Here is a 17,536-nt window from a genome sequence, read left to right as displayed (position 1 = left end):
CGTGCCGGTTATATCCAAATTGACGCATATTCAAAATATGGTGCGAATGAAACTGTTGTGTTTTTGGACTTGTCTTTAACTTACGAGTAAGAGAAAGGCAATCATGCGATCTATTGCCTAACAGCAGGGCTGGCTAATGTGGCTGATTAAAGATTGAAGGAAAGGCTGGATTGTTTGCTGAAAAGATTGTTTACATTTGGCATTAGCCACAGCAGCATCTGTGTTTACAGTGGTTTGACTGCTGGTCTCCAAAATCCCAGGATGTTGTTACAAACATTGGGTGACTACCAACATAAAATGAAGAGTTGGATAGATAAATCAGCTTTTATAGGCAGGTACAAGGCTCCACGTGATTCATATCACCAGGGAGTTGGGCTCTCAGCGGACTACTTGCGTGCCAAACTCAATAAACAGCAAGTGATAGAGCTAAGTGATCCCACACCAATGGAACAGATCTAAGCTCTGCAGTCCTACCACATGAATAGTGGTGGATAATTAAACAACTCACTGGAGGAAGAGGTTCCACAAATATCCCCATCCTCAATGATGGAGGGTCAGTGCCAAAGGTAAGGCTGATGCATTTGCAACAATCTTCAGTCCAAAGTGCGGAGTGGATGGTCCATCTCAGGCTCCTCCAGTCGTCCCCAGCATCACAGATTCTAGTCTCCAGCCAATTCGATTCACTCCACGTGATTTCAACATACAGCTGGAGACACTGGATACTGCAGAGGCAATGGGCACTGATAACATGCCAGCAATAGTACTGGAGACAATAGCATAATAGTACTGAGTACTGTTGTGCTCCAGAACGTGCTGCTCCCCTAGCCAAGCTCTTCCAGTACAGTTACAACACTGGCATCTACCCAACAATGTGGAAAATTGCCCAGGTATGTCCTGTACTCAAAAAGCAGGACAAATTCAACCCGGCCACTTACCGCCCCATCAGCCTACTCTCCATCATCAATAAAGTGATGGAAGGGGTCATCAACAATGCTATCAAGCAGCACCTACTCAGCAACAACCCGCTCAGTGACGCCCAGTTTGCGTTTTGCCAGAGTCACTCAGCTCCTGATCTTATTACAGCCTTGGTTCATACATGGGCAAAAGAGCTGAATTCCAGAGGGGGCGTGAGAGTGACAGCCTTTGACATCCATGCCGCATTTGACCGAGTATGGCATCAAGTATCCCTGGCAAAACTGGATTCAATGGGTTTCGGGGCAAACACTCTGCTGGTTAGAATTATACCTGACACAAAGGAAATGGTTGTGGTTGTGGAGGGTCAGTCATCTCAGTCCAGGACGTCTCTGCAGATGACCCTCAGGGTAGTGTCCTCAGCCCAACAAGCTTCAACTGCTTCATCATTGACCTTCCCTCTATCATAAGGTCAGAGTGGGAATGTTCACCGTTGATTGCACAGTGACTCTTCAGGAAATGACATCACCAACCCAAACATATAAATAGAAAGCAGGAATTATCAGTGCTTCACTGAAGAGGCCCACTGAAGATGTTACCTAGTAGGGTGACAAAACATCTGGAAATGAACCTTCTAGCTCAGCGAAGAAACCTACATCCACTCCTCAGACACTGAAGCAGTCTGTGCTCGAATGCAACAAGATCTGGACAATATCCAGGCTTGGGCTGACAAGTGGCAAGTAACATTTGCGCTGCACAAATGCCAGATAACTACCATTAAGAGACACTCTAACCACTGCCTCCTGACATTCAGCGGTATAAACATCACTGAATCCCCACTGTCAACATCCTTTGAGTTCCCATTGACCAGAAACTCAACTGGACTCACCACATAAGCGCAGTGGCTACAAGAGTAGGTCAGAGACTAGGAATCCTGTGGCAAGTAACTCACTTCACAACACCCCAAGTGTATCCACCATCTATGAGGCACAAGTCAAGAATGTGATGGAATACTCTCAATTGCCTGGATTGATGCAGCTCCAACAACACTCAAGAAGCTTGACACCATCCAGGACAAAGCAATCCACTTTGATTGGCATCACATCTACAAACATTTAATCCCTCCACCACCAGCGCTCAGTCGAAGCAGTGTGTACTATCTACAAGCTGCACTGCAGAAGTTCACCAAACATCCTCAGACAGCACCTTCCAAACCCATGACCACTTCAATCTAGAAGGACAAGGGCAGCAGCACTTTGGAACACCGCCTGCAAGTTCCCCTTCAACCCACTCACCACCCTGACTTGGAAATATACCACCATTCCTTCACAGTCATTGGGTCAAAATCCTGCAATTCCTTCCCTACCGGCATTGTGGGTCAACCCACAGCAAGTGGACTGCAACGATTCAATAAGGGAGCTCAGCACCATCTTCTCAGGGCAAATAGGGATGGGCTATCAATAATGGCCAGCCAGCGATGCCCATATCCCACAAATGAATTTAAATAAAAAGTTTCTAAAATGTATCTTAAAATCTCAGGCTCGGGTAATGAGCCAGGATCTGAGAGAATGTCCACAGTTAGAGGTTGGAAGTCTCAATGGGTTCATCACACTGAGATGTCGGTGGGGTTCGTGCTTGGATTAATAAGACCAACTTTGTCAGCATATGAAACAAGGCTGAGAGATTCATCCAGCTTACAGAGAATTTCCATCAAAAGCCCTCACTGTGAAAACCAGTTCGAGAGTTAAGTGTTACCAGGTTGGGAATGAGAGTAACAGAATTAAACCCTCAGCAGCTAAGAATCAAGTTGGACATGTTCCGGGAGAACTGAACAACAATTTATGGGACAAGATCAAGTTCATCTTTCTCAGTTCTGTTCAAAGTAAAAGGGGGGTCTCAGGTTGACCGGGCTAATTTTGGATTAAATTTAATTCAAAGAAATCTGAGATGACAGGTTTTGAAAGACAAAAAAACAGGGATTCCTATCTCTGGAGAAAGCAATATCTTTCAAAACAATTCCATGGAATAACTGAAGGAATTACAACAAGCCATCATGTTTTAAGATTTTTACGCTAATAACCAGGCTAGAAGCAATGACTAAACATCTTTATACTTTCAGAAATTTCCTTTTGTTTAACTCACTAATGGGATATGGGTGTCACTGACTGGCCAACATTTATTGCCTGTCCCCAGTTGCCCCTTGAGAAGATGATAGTGAGCTGCCTTCTTGAACCGCTGCAGTCCACCTGCAGTGGGTTGACCCACTATGCCATTAGGGAGGGAATTCTAGAATTTTGACCTAGTCACAGTGAAGGAATTGTGATATATTTCCAAGTCAGGATGGCAAGTTGCTTGGAGGGGAACTTGCAGATGGTGGTGCTCCCATATATCTGTTGCCCTTGTCCTTATAGGTAGAAGTGGTCCTGGGTTTGGAAGGTGCTGTCTGAGGATGTTTGGTGAATTTCTGCAATGCATTTTGTAGGTAGTACACACAGCTGCTACTGAGCGTCAGCAGTAGAGGGAGTGGATGCTTGTAGATGTGACGTCAATCAAATGGACTGCTTTGTCCTGGATGGTGTCAAGCTTCTTGAGTGTTGTTGGGACTGTCCAGGCAAGTGAGGAGTATTCCATCACATTCCTGACTTGTGCCTTGTATTTGGTGGACAGGCTTTGGGGAGTCAGGAGGTGTGTTATTGGCCATAAAATTCTGAGCAACTAAGGGTAAATGAGGACAGGAGATGCTGGAGAATCAGAATCTAAAAGTGTGGCACTGGCATAGTACAGCAGGTCAGACAGCACTCGTTAAGCAGGAGAGTCGATGTTTGAGGCATAAGCCCGACTTGCTGTGCTTTTCCAGCACCACACTGTTCGATAGTATTCCAAGCCTCTGACCTGCTCTTGTAGCCGCTGTGTTTATGTGGTGAGTTTCTGGTCAATGATAACCCCAGGATGTTGACAGTGGTGGAGTCAGTGATGGCAGCACCATTGAATGCCAAGGAGCAATGGTTAGACTGTCCCTTATTGGTGATGGTCATAGCTTGGCATTTGCTTGAGTCTTACTTGCCAGTTGTCAGCCCAAGCTTGGGTATTGTCCAGACCTTGTTGCATTTGGACATGAACTGCTTCAGTATCTGAGGTGCTGAACGTTGTGCAATCGTGATTTCATAGTCATCAGTAGATTTTTAATTCCAGTTTTTTAATTGAATTCAAATTCCACGATCTTCCGTGGCAGGATTCGAACTCAGGTCCCCAGAACACCCTTGGGTGTCTGGATTAATAGTCTAGCCATAATAGCACCAGGCCATCCTCTTCCCAATACCTCCCAAAACATCCAAAACTTTAGACAAAAATAAAGTGGCATTGTTTTATTACCCCAATGGTTTCTCCACTTCCTTAGAGTCATAGAGATGTACAGCATGGAAACTGACCCTTCGGTCCAACCCGTCCATGCCGACCAGATATCCCAACCCAATCTAGTCCCACCTACCAGCACCTGCCCCATATCCCTCCAAACCCTTCCTAGTCATATACCCATCCAAATGCCTCTTAAATGTTGCAATTGTATCAGCCTCCTCTACATCGTCTGGCAGCTCATTCCATACATATACCACACTCTGCGTGAAAACGTTGCCCCTTAGGTCTCTTTTATACCTTTCCCCTCTCATCCTAAACCTATGCCCTCTAGTTCTGGACTCCCCCACCCCAGGGAAAAGACTTTGTCTATTTATCTTATCCATGCCCCTCATAATTTTGTAAGCCTCTATAAGGTCACCCCTCAGCCTCCGACGCTCCAGGGAAAACAGCCCCAGCCTGTTCAGCCTCTCCCTCCAACTCAGATCCTCCAACCCTGGCAACATCCTTGTAAATCTTTTCTGAACCCTTTCAAGTTTCACAACACCTTTCCGATAGGAAGGAGACTAGAATTGTATGCAATATTCCAACAGCGGCCTAACCAATGTCCTGTACAGCCACAACATGACCTCACAACTCTTGTACTCAATACTCTGACCAATAAAGGAAAGCATACCAAACGCCTTCTTCACTATCCTATCTACCTGTGACTCCAATTTCAATGAGCTATGAACCTGCACTCTAAGGTCTCTTTGTTCAGCAACACTCCCTAGGACCTTACCATTAAGTGTATAAGTCATGCTAAGATTTGCTTTCCCAAAATGCAGCACCTCACATTTATCTGAATTAAACTCCATCTGCCACTTCTCAGCCCATTGGCCCATCTGGTCCAGGTCCTGTTGTAATCTGAGGTAACCCTCTTCACTGTCCACTACACCTCCAATTTTGGTGTCATCTGCAAACTTACTAACTGTACCTCTTATGCTCACATCCAAATCATTTATGTAAATGACAAAAAGTAGAGGGCCCAGCACCGATCCTTGTGGCACTCCACTGGTCACAGGCCTCCAGTCTGAAAAACAACCCTCCACCACCACCCACTGTCTTCTACCTTTGAGCCAGTTCTGTATCCAAATGGCTAGTTCTCCCTGTATTCCATGAGATCTAACCTTGCTAATCAGTCTCCCATGGGGAACCTTGTCGAACGCCTTACTGAAGTCAATGTAGATCACATCTACTGCTCTGCCCTCATCAATCTTCTTTGTTACTTCTTCAAAAAACTCAATCAAGTTTGTGAGACATGATTTCCCACGCACAAAGTAATGTTGACTATCCCGAATCAGTCCTTGCATTTCCAAATACATGTACATCCTGTCCCTCAGGATTCCCTCCAACAACTTGCCCACCACCGAGGTCAGGCTCACTGGTCTATAGTTCCCTGGCTTGTCTTTACCACCCTTCTTTAACAGTGGCACCACGTTTGCCAATCTCCAGTCTTCCAGCACCTCACCTGTGACTATCGATGATACAAATATCTCAGCAAGAGGCCCAGCAATCACTTCTCTCGTTTCTCACAGAGTTCTCGGGTACACCTGATCAGGTCCTGGGGATTTATCCACCTTTAACCATTTCAAGACATCCAGCACTTCCTCCTCTGTAATCTGGACATTTTCCAAGGTGTCACCATCTATTTCCCTACAGTCTATATCTTCCATATCCTTTTCCACAGTAAATACTGATGCAAACTATTCACTTAGTATCTCCCCCATTTTCTGCAGCTCCACACAAAGGTCGCCTTGCTGATCTTTGAGGGGCCCTATTCTCTCCCTAGTTACCCTTTTGTGCTTAATGTATTTGTAAAAACCCTTTGGATTCTCCTTAATTCTATTTGCCAAAGCTATCTCATGTCCCCGTTTTGCCCTCCTGATTTCCCTCTTAAGTATACTCCTACTTTCTTTATACTTGATTGATCTTCAGTTCCTTGAGGAGTGAATAACACCAATTTTCAAGGATACAGTTTCCTAATTCTTCACTGAATATCAGAAAACTCCAGCAAATCACTTGGGGAAAAAAAACAGTGACTATACATAGTTGTAAACTCACCCCACTCTCCCACTGGTCCCTGGAATACCAGAGTTCACACTTGATCTACACAGATGGGACACTCTGGAGAGGGATTGAGTTTAGGATATTGCACACATTTCAGTGGCCCACGTTTTTGAGATGTCTTTTGTCTAATGCTGATTGTTCCAAAATTACTTCTTCGTTTATTCAACCCATTATTCTATCCAACAGAGGCAGTATACTCAAACCCCATTTGCCCGTCCTTTGCTCAAGTTCTTTTGCATTCTGTAGTTTCAAATCCTTATCAAAATCCACTTTAATCCACATGTTCCATGATCTGCTTCAGTGCCAAAACAATCTCTGTCTCAGGACTTGTCCATGTGAAAACATTCCACTCACTTCCCCTTCTTCCTCCTCGGATTATTCTTCATTCATGCTGACTTGTTATTTACCATCTGCTCTCCCTGTGGGAGTGAGTCCCCTTTCTCAGTTTAGAAAGCTCCCTTCATGATTCTTCTCACCGGTTTTGATGAAAGAAGACGTTGTCTTTTGTACTTTTTCTGAAAATGACTGTCTTTCCCACCATTACATCTCCTCCCACTTTAGAAACAGGAACACAAGTCTGTGTAATCTGTCCAGTGCGGTGGAAGTAAGAAGTCCCATGATCACTATCTGAAGAGTTCTCTCTCAGGACTGGCATTCCCTCCAGTGGCAGCATTTATCCCTCACCAACATTACATAAAACAAATCATCTGCTCATTGTATTGTTGCTGTGGAATTCTGTTGTGCAAAAAATTGAATGCTACATTTCCAGCATTATGTGTCAGCCTACGTAATGTATCAGGTTTCTTGAACCCACAGTCTTTATACTCAGAGTAAACAGTGCTACTTGGTCAAACACATTAGGTTTGAACATAGCTCTAATTTATCATCTTGTCGGAGGTCTGGGCACCATAAGTGACCAGGACAGGGGTGGCAAATGGTCAGAATTATCCAGAAGCAGTGCTGGGACCTCTGATTAAAGCTCAGTCAGGTGGCGCTGCACTTGATTTGAGTGTTTGCCCACTGTTTGCAGAAGCACAGGGACATCCCCTCACTGACCCACAACTCGAGAATAGTGGCCAGGTGAGGGCTGCTCTGCAGGGATTGGCTGTAGCATTTAAGGTTCGGGTTAAAACCACATTTTGTTTCAAACACAACTGGGACCAGGAAACTGAATGCAGATCAACATTTAAAGTGATTTTTGGTGCATGCAATGCTATAAGAGACTGTGTGAGTCCATGTCTGTGTCAGTCACATTATGTTTCAATAGTCTGATCATGATTTATTTGCTACTGAGTTGTCTTGCATTAAAAATGTTGGATGTGTATAACTTCAGATTGTTCCCTGGATGATTTGTTTTCAGCCTCAATAATTCATTCATAGTCAGCATGCTTTCTCAAGAGCTGTGGAATTCAGAGTTAGATAGCACTGAACCAGACCCTTCAGCCCAATTACTTCATGCTGACCAATCCCAAACTAACTAGTCCCACCTGCCTGTGTTTAGCCCATCTCCCTCCAAACCTTTCCCATTCATGTACTCATCCATATGTCTTTTAAATGTCATAACTGTACCCACATTCACCACTTCCTGTGGAATTTCATTCCTGCAGCATGAATCACAAAAAGCTAGCATCCAAGTTTGGCAGGTCATAGGGAAAGCAAATGGCCTGTTGGCCTTTATTTCAAAGGGAATGGTCCACTCCCTTACTAAAACTATATAAGGCACAAACTAAACCAACTACACAAGACCATACCTGGAATATTGTGAATACTTTTGTTCCATATATCTAAGGAAAGATATACTGGCACTGGAGGCAGTCCAGAGAAGGTTTAGCAGGCTGATACTGGGTATGGAGGGACAGTCTGATGAGGAGAGTTGAGTAGGTTGGGCCTGTACTGAGTGGAGTTTAGAAGAAAGGGAGGAGACCCTTACTGAAACAGAAAAGATTCTTAGGGAACTTAACAGGGTAGACAAGAAACATTGTTTCTATTGTTGGAGAGTGGAGGACCAGAGAGCATAATCTCTCAAAGTAAAGGGTAGCCCAGTTGGGATAGAGATGAGGATTTTTTTTTACTCACACTGGGGTGGTCAGTCGATGGATTCTTTACCACAGAGGCCCACCGACGCTGGGTCATTAAGTATTTCAAGGCTAAGATAGAGTTTCAATCAGTAAGGGAAAAAAGAGTTATGGCAAAAAGGCAGGAAAGTGGTGTTGAGAATGATCAGATCAGCCATTATCTCATTGAATAGTAGAGCACACTCAATGGGCTGAATGGCCTACATCTGCTCCACTGCCTGATGATATTATAACTGTGAAGAATGAGAGTGGCCTCACACATCCCTACTCCTCAGAAACAAACACAGGATTCAAGAGCAGACGAAGGCCACTGGCTTACTCCTTAAGGCACCGGTTGGAATCATTGATCTAAACGCTCAATATTCTTCACAATGAACCAAGTGGAGTTTAGATGTACACCTCGAAATATAAGTATTCCAATGATCTCGCAGCCATTCTCCCATCTTGAATGTGTTGGAGATTTGACACTTTTAACTATGTGCCTGCCAACCAACAACAGCTCAAGTTTAAAATTCTCAAGAGCAATTTCAACTCTCTGCAAGGTCACAGCCCCGCCTTGGATCTGTCACCTCCTCCGGCCCCACAACCCTCTGAGACCTTTGCACTTCAATTTCCAGTATTTTGTGAATTGCAGTTTGATTACCCCACCGTTAGTGGCTGACCTATCAGTGGGCCAACTCCTTTTAAGACACTCTTTAAAATCTCACCCCTTGACCCATGCTTTTGCTGACTTGTCCAAACATCTCCTCATGTAGCTCCATGTGAAATATTGTCTGATTTATGTTCTTGGGATGTTTCTCCGAATTAAAGGTGCTATATGAATGCAAGCCTTTGTTGTTATTGGTGTCCTTCTGCGTAGAGATCGAAGGAGTTAGGAAATCTGTGAAGACACTTATGTTTCCTTCTGTTGTTTTTTTCTGATTCAGGGTTGAAGGGGATGCCGGGATATCCAGGACAGCAAGGACATCCTGGTCTCCCGGGACCTCCAGGGCAACAGAAAGGAATTCCAGGGTTTCCGGGAGTACCAGGAGAACCTGGAAGCAAAGGGATGCCGGGAGCCCCTGGACCACCAGGCATCAGGGGCTTTCCTGGGATGTTTGGTGAGAAGGTGGGTTTGACTCAAATTGTTTGAGCGTCATCCGGATTGATTCACACAAAGAACAGATTTTGTTACAAGTGTGAACAGAGGCTGAAAAGCTTGCATTGTCCTGACAGACTCACACTTCTGACTTCATGTTCCTCCCCAGAGGTTCAAGATCATAATCCAAACTGACACTCCCAATGCAGTACTGAGGGAGCACTGCACTGTCAGAGAGGAGAAAGTGAGGTCTGCAGATGCTGGAGATCAGAGCTGAAAATGTGTTGCTGGAAAAGCGCAGCAGGTCAGGCAGCATCCAGGGAACAGGAGAATCGACGTTTTGGGCATAAGTCCTTCTTCAGGCTTATGCCTGAAACGTCGATTCTCCTGTTCCCTGGATGCTGCCTGACCTGCTGCGCCTTTCCAGCAACACATTTTCTGCACTGTCAGAGAGTCAGTGCTGAGGGAGTGCCGCACTGTCAGAGGGTCAGTACTGAGGGAGCGCTGCACGGTCGGTACTGAGGGAATGCTGCATTGTCGCAGGGTCAGTACTGAGGGAGTGCTGCATTGTCGCAGGGTCAGTACTGAGGGAGAGCTGCATGGCCAGTACTCAGGGAGTACTGCACTGACAGAGGGTGAGTACTGAAGGACTGCTGCACTGTAAGAGAGTCAGTACTGAGGGTGTGCTTTACTGTCAGAGGGTCAGTACTGAGGGAGTGTTGCACTGTCAGAGGGTCAGTACTGAGGGACTGCTGCACTGTCAGAAGGTCAGTACTGAGGGAGTGCTGCACTGTCAGGGAGTCAGTACTGAGGAAGTACACTGTCAGAGGGTCAGTACTGAGGGAGCGCTGCACTGTCAAAGGGTCAGTACTAAAGGAGTGCTGTTCTGTCAGAGGGTCAGTACTAAGGGAGTGCTGCACGGTCGGTACTGAGGGAATGCTCACTGTCAGAGGGTCAATACTGAGGGAGTGCTGCACTGTCAGAGGGTCAGTACTGAGGGTGTACTGGACTGTCAGAGGATCAGTACTGAAGGAGCGCTGCACTATCTGATGGTAAGTGCTGAGGGAGTGCTGCACTGTCGCAGGGTCAGTGCTGAGGGAATGCTGCACTGTCAGAGCGTTAGTACTGAGGGAGCGCTGCACTGCCTGAGGATCAGTACTATGGGAGCGCTGCACTGCCAGTGGGTCAGTACTGAAGGAGCGTTGCACTATCAGAGGGTCAGTACTGTGGGAGCGCTGCACTGTCAGAGGGTCAGTACTGTGGGAGCGCTGCACTGTCAGTGGGTCAGTACTGAGGGAGCGCAGCACTGTCAGAGGGTCAGTACTGACGGAGTGCTGCACTGTCAAAGGGTCTTTGCTGAAGGAGTGCTGCACTGTCAAGAGAGTCAGTACTGTGGGAGCGCTGCACTGTCAGAGGGTCAGTACTGAGGGAGCGCTGCACTGTCAGAGGGTCAGTACTGTGGGAGCGCTGCACTGCCAGTGGGTCAGTACTGAGGGAGTGCTGCACTGTCACAGGGTCAGTGCTGAGGGAGTGCTGCACTGTCAGAGATTCAGTACTGAGGGAGTGCTGCACTCTCTGAGGGTCAGTACTGAGGGAGCGCTGCACTGTCAGAGAGTCAGTACTGTGGGAGTGCTGCACTGTCAGAGGGTCAGTGCTGAGGGAGTGCTGCATTGTCAGATGGTCATTACTGAGGGAGTGCTGCACTGTTAGAGAGTCAGTACTGAGGAAGTGCTGCACTGTCAGAAAGTCAGTACTGAGGGAGCGCTGCAATGTCAGGGGGTCAGTGCTGAGGGAGTGCTGCACTGTCAAGAGGGCCAGTACTGAGGGAGTGCTGCAGTGTCACAGTATCAGTACTGAGGGACTGCTGCACTGTCAGAGGGTCCGTACTGAGGAGGCGCTGCACTGTCAGGGGGCCCGTACTGAGGGAGTGCTGCACTGTCGCAGGGTCAGTTCTGAGGGAGTGCTGCACTGTCAAAGGGTCAGTACTGAGGGACTGCTGCACCGTCAGAGGGTCATAATGAGGATGTGAGGTAATGTCAGAGGGTCAGTACTGTGGGTACGCTGCACTGCCAGAGCGTCAGTACTGAGGAGGCGCTACACGGTCAGAGGGCCCATACTGAGGGAGTGCTGCACTGTCGCAGGGCCAGGACTAAGGAGTGCTGCACTGTCAGAGTATCAGTACTGAGGGACTGCTGCACTGTCAGAGGGTCAGTACTGAGGAGGCGCTACACGGTCAGAGGGCCCATACTGAGGGAGTGCTGCACTGTCGCAGGGCCAGGACTGAGGGAGTGCTGCAGTGTCAGAGTATCAGTACTGAGGGACTGCTGCACTGTCAGAGGGTCAGTACTGAGGGAGTGCTGCACTGTCGCAGGGTCAGTTCTGACAGAGCGCTGCACTGTCAGAGGGTCAGTACTGAGGGAGTGCTGCACTGTCAGAGGGTCAGTCCTGACAGAGCGCTGCACTGCCAGAGCGTCAGTACTGAGGAGGCGCTACACGGTCAGAGGGCCCATACTGAGGGAGTGCTGCACTGTCGCAGGGTCAGTACTGAGGGAGTGCTGCACTGTCAGAGGGACAGTGCTGAGGGAATGCTGCATGGTGGGTACTGAGGGTGTGGTGCACTGCCGCAGGGTCAGTACTGAGGGAGTGCTGCGCTGTCGAAGGGTCAGTGCTGAGGGAATGCTGCATGGTGGGTACTGAGGGTGTTGCACTGACAGAGTATCAGTACTGAGGGAATGTTGCACTGTCCAAGGGTCAGTGCTGAGGGACTGCTGCACTGTCAGAGGGTCAGTACTGAGGGAGTGCTGCACTGTCAGACGGTCAGACCTGTGGGAGTGCTGCACTGTCAGAGGGTCAGTACTGAGGGAGCGCTGCACTGTCAGAGGGTCAGTACTGAGAGAGTGCTGCACTGTCAGAGGGTCAGTACTGAGGGAGTGCTGCACTGTCAGAGGGTCAGTGCTGAGACAGTGCTGCACTGTCAGAGGGTCAGTACTGAGGGAGTGCTGCACTGTCAGAACGACATAATGAGGGTGTGATGTACTGTCAGAGGACCAATACTGAGGGAATGTTGCACTGTCAGAGGGTCGCTCCTGAGGAAGCGCTGCACTGTCAGAGGGTCATAATGAGGGAGTGCTGCACTGTCAGAGGGTCAGTACTGAGGGAGTGCTGCACTGTCAGAGGGTCAGTGCTGAGGGAGTGCTGCACTATCAGAGGGTCAATACTGAGGGAGTGCTGTACTATCCGAGGGTCAGTAATGTGGGTACGCTGCACTGTCAGAGGGTCAGTACTGAGGAGGCGCTGCACTGTCAGGAGGTCAGTACTGGTGGACTGCTGCACTGTTAGAAGGTCAGTATTGAGGGACTGCTGCACTATCCGAGGGTCAGTAATGTGGGAGCGCTGCACTGCCAGAGCGTCAGTACTGAGAAGGCGCTGCAATGTCAGAGGGCCCATACCGAGGGAGTGCTGCACTGTCGCAGGGTCAGTACTGAGGGAGTGCTGCACTGTCGCAGGGTCAGTACTGAGGGAGTGCTGCACTGTCGCAGGGTCAGTGCTGTGGGAATGCTGCACTGTCAGAGCGTCAGTACTGAGGGAGCGCTGCACTGCCTGAGGATCAGTACTGTGGGAACGCTGCACTGCCAGTGAGTCAGTACTGAGGGAGTGCTGCACTGTCGCAGGGTCAGTACTGAGGGAGTGCGGCACTGTCAGAGGGTCAGTACTGTGGGAGCGCTGCACTGCCAGCGGGTCAGTACTGTGGGAGCGCTGCACTGCCAGTGGGTCAGTACTAAGGGAGCGCTGCACTGTCAGAGTATCAGTACTAAGGGACTGCTGCACTGTCAGAGTATCAGTACTGAGGGACTGCTGCACTGTCAGAGGGTCAGTACTGTGGGAGCGCTGCACTGTCAGAGGGTAAGTACTGAGGGAGTGCTACAATGTCAGAGGGTCACTAGTGAGCGAGTGCTGCACTATCAGGTGGTAAGTACTGAGGGAGCGCTGCACTGTCAGAGGGTCAGTACTGAGGGAGTGTTATACTGTCAGGGGGTTAGTACTGAGGGAGTGCTGCACTGTCAGAGGGTTGCTACTCAGGGAGTGCTGCACTGTCAGAGGATCAGTACTGTGGGAGCGTTGCACTGCCAGAGCGTCAGTACTGAGAAGGCGCTGCACTGTCAGTGGGTCAGTACTGAGGGAGCGCTGCACTGTCGCAGGGTCAGTTCTGAGGGAGCGCTGCACTGTCAAAGGGTCAGTGCTGAGGAAGTACTGCACTGTCAGAGGGTCAGTACTGAGGGAGTGCTGCATTTTCAGAGTGTCAGTACTGAGGGATTGCTGCACTGTCAGAGGTTCAGTACTGAGGGTGTCCTGCACTGTCAGAGGGTCAGTACTGAGGGAGCGCCGCACTGTTAGAGGGTCAGTGCTGAGGAACTGCTGCACTGTCACAAGCTCAGTACTGCAGGAGTGCTGCACTGTCAGAGGGTCAGTGCTGTGGGAGTGCTGCACTGTCAGATGGTCAGTACTGAGGGAGTGCTGCACTGTCAGAGAGTCAGTACTTTGGGAGCTCTGCACTGCCAGATGGTCAGTGCTGAGGAAGTGCTGCACTGTCAGAGGGTCGGTGCTGAGGGATTGCCAGATGGTCAGTACTGAGGGAGTGGTGCACTGTCAGAGGGTCATTACTGAGGGAGCAGTGCACTGTCAGAGTGTCAGTACTGAGGGAGTGCTGCACAGTCAGAGGGTCAGTGCTGAGGGAGTGCTGCAGGGTGGGTACGGAGGGAATGCTGCATTGTCGCAGGGTCAGTACTGAGGGAATGTTGCACTGTCAGAGGACCAGTACTGAGGGAATGTTGCACTGTCAGAGGGTCAGTGCTGAGGGAGTGCTGCACTGTCAGAGGGTCAGTACTGAGGGACTGCTGCACTATCCGAGGGTCAGTACTGTGGGTACGCTGCACTGTCAGAGGGTCAGTACTGAGGAGGCGCTGCACTGTCAGCGGGCCCGTACTGAGGGAGTGCTGCACTGTCAGCGGGCCCGTACTGAGGGAGTGCTGCACTGTCGCAGGGTCAGTTCTGAGGGAGTGCTGCACTGTCAAAGGGTCAGTACTGAGGGACTGTTGCACTGTCAGAGGGTCATAATGAGGATGTGAGGTAATGTCAGAGGGTCAGTACTGTGGGTAGGCTGCACTGCCAGAGCGTCAGTACTGAGGAGGCGCTACACGGTCAGAGGGCCCATACTGAGGGAGTGCTGCACTGTCGCAGGGCCAGGACTGAGGGAGTGCTGCAGTGTCAGAGTATCAGTACTGAGGGACTGCTGCACTGTCAGAGGGTCAGTACTGAGGGAGTGCTGCACTGTCGCAGGGTCAGTTCTGAGGGAGCGCTGCACTGTCAAATGGTCAGTGCTGAGGGAGTGCTGCACTGTCAGAGGGTCAGTCCTGACAGAGCGCTGCACTGCCAGAGCGTCAGTACTGAGGAGGCGCTACACGGTCAGAGGGCCCATACTGAGGGAGTGCTGCACTGTCGCAGGGTCAGTACTGAGGGAGTGCTGCACTGTCAGAGGGACAGTGCTGAGGGAATGCTGCATGGTGGGTACTGAGGGTGTGGTGCACTGCCGCAGGGTCAGTACTGAGGGAGTGCTGCGCTGTCGAAGGGTCAGTGCTGAGGGAATGCTGCATGGTGGGTACTGAGGGTGTGCTGCACTGACAGAGTATCAGTACTGAGGGAATGTTGCACTGTCCAAGGGTCAGTACTGAGGGACTGCTGCACTGTCAGAGGGTCAGACCTGTGGGAGTGCTGCAATGTCAGAGGGTCAGTACTGAGGGAGCGCTGCACTGTCAGAGGGTCAGTACGGAGAGAGTGCTGCACTGTCAGACGGTCAGACCTGTGGGAGTGCTGCAATGTCAGAGGGTCAGTACTGAGGGAGCGCTGCACTGTCAGAGGGTCAGTACTGACAGAGTGCTGCACTGTTAGAGGGTCAGTGCTGAGACAGTGCTGCACTGTCAGAGGGTCAGTACTGAGGGAGTGCTGCACTGTCAGAACGACATAATGAGGGTGTGATGTACTGTCAGAGGACCAATACTGAGGGAATGTTGCACTGTCAGAGGGTCGCTCCTGAGGAAGCGCTGCACTGTCAGAGGGTCATAATGAGGGAGTGCTGCACTGTCAGAGGGTCAGTACTGAGGGAGTGCTGCACTGTCAGAGGGTCAGTGCTGAGGGAGTGCTGCACTATCAGAGGGTCAATACTGAGGGAGTGCTGTACTATCCGAGGGTCAGTAATGTGGGTACGCTGCACTGTCAGAGGGTCAGTACTGAGGAGGCGCTGCACTGTCAGAAGGTCAGTACTGGTGGACTGCTGCACTGTTAGAAGGTCAGTATTGAGGGACTGCTGCACTATCCGAGGGTCAGTAATGTGGGAGCGCTGCACTGCCAGAGCGTCAGTACTGAGAAGGCGCTGCAATGTCAGAGGGCCCATACCGAGGGAGTGCTGCACTGTCGCAGGGTCAGTACTGAGGGAGTGCTGCACTGTCGCAGGGTCAGTACTGAGGGAGTGCTGCACTGTCGCAGGGTCAGTGCTGTGGGAATGCTGCACTGTCAGAGCGTCAGTACTGAGGGAGCGCTGCACTGCCTGAGGATCAGTACTGTGGGAGCGCTGCACTGCCAGTGAGTCAGTACTGAGGGAGTGCTGCACTGTCGCAGGGTCAGTACTGAGGGAGTGCTCCACTGTCAAAGGGTCAGTACTGAGGGACAGCTGCATGGACAGTGCTGAGAGAGTGCTGCACTGTCAGAGGGTCAGTACTGAGGGAGTGCGGCACTGTCAGAGGGTCAGTACTGTGGGAGCGCTGCACTGCCAGTGGGTCAGTACTGTGGGAGCGCTGCACTACCAGTGGGTCAGTACTAAGGGAGCGCTGCACTGTCAGAGTATCAGTACTGAGGGACTGCTGCACTGTCAGAGGGTCAGTACTGAGGGACTGCTGCACTGTCAGAGGGTCAGTACTGTGGGAGCGCTGCACTGTCAGAGGGTAAGTACTGAGGGAGTGCTACAATGTCAGAGGGTCACTAGTGAGCGAGTGCTGCACTATCAGGTGGTAAGTGCTGAGGGACTGCTGCACTGTCAAAGGGTCAGTACTGAGGGAGCGCTGCACTGTCAGAGGGTCAGTACTGAGGGAGCGTTGCACTGCCAGAGCGTCAGTACTGAGAAGGCGCTGCACTGTCAGTGGGTCAGTACTGAGGGAGCGCTGCACTGTCGCAGGGTCAGTTCTGAGGGAGCGCTGCACTGTCAAAGGGTCAGTGCTGAGGAAGTGCTGCACTGTCAGAGGGTCAGTACTGAGGGAGTGCTGCATTTTCAGAGTGTCAGTACTGAAAGATTGCTGCACTGTCAGAGGTTCAGTACTGAGGGTGTCCTGCACTGTCAGAGGGTCAGTACTGAGGGAGCGCCGCACTGTTAGAGGGTCAGTGCTGAGGAACTGCTGCACTGTCACAAGCTCAGTACTGCAGGAGTGCTGCACTGTCAGAGGGTCAGTGCTGAGGGAGTGCTGCACTGTCAGATGGTCAGTACTGAGGGAGTGCTGCACTGTCAGAGAGTCAGTACTGTGGGAGCTCTGCACTGCCAGATGGTCAGTGCTGAGGAAGTGCTGCACTGTCAGAGCGTCAGTGCTGAGGGATTGCCAGATGGTCAGTACTGAGGGAGTGGTGCACTGTCAGAGGGTAATTACTGAGGGAGCAGTGCACTGTCAGAGTGTCAGTACTGAGGGAGTGCTGCACAGTCAGAGGGTCAGTGCTGAGGGAGTGCTGCAGGGTGGGTACGGAGGGAATGCTGCATTGTCGCAGGGTCAGTACTGAGGGAATGTTGCACTGTCAGAGGACCAGTTCTGAGGGAATGTTGCACTGTCAGAGGGTCAGTTCTGAGGGAGTGCTGCACTGTCAGAGGGTCAGTAATGTGGGACTGCTGCACTGTCAGAGGGTCATAATGAGGATGTGAGGTAATGTCAGAGGGTCAGTACTGTGGGTACGCTGCACTGCCAGAGCGTCAGTACTG

At 50.1% G+C, this 17,536-nt stretch overlaps 1 protein-coding gene across 1 annotated transcript in view; it reads left to right on the top strand.

Annotated features, from left to right (window-relative positions):
• The window catches only part of LOC122550471 (uncharacterized), a 256,060-nt gene that overhangs the window by 186,914 nt on the left and 51,610 nt on the right, over nt 1–17,536 (top strand). Inside the window, exon 34 of the mRNA XM_087987905.1 lies at nt 9,374–9,555. Within this exon, the coding sequence (XP_087844031.1) occupies nt 9,374–9,555 (182 nt within the window). The remainder of the gene's footprint in view (nt 1–9,373; nt 9,556–17,536) is intronic.

The sequence above is a fragment of the Chiloscyllium plagiosum genome, unplaced genomic scaffold, assembly GCF_037043375.1.
Source record: "Chiloscyllium plagiosum isolate Xiang-an unplaced genomic scaffold, Cpla_swu_hap1 HiC_scaffold_6, whole genome shotgun sequence".
Lineage (NCBI taxonomy): Eukaryota > Metazoa > Chordata > Chondrichthyes > Orectolobiformes > Hemiscylliidae > Chiloscyllium > Chiloscyllium plagiosum.
Note: the sequence above shows the minus strand (reverse complement) of the source record. Positions and strands in the feature narration are given on the sequence as shown.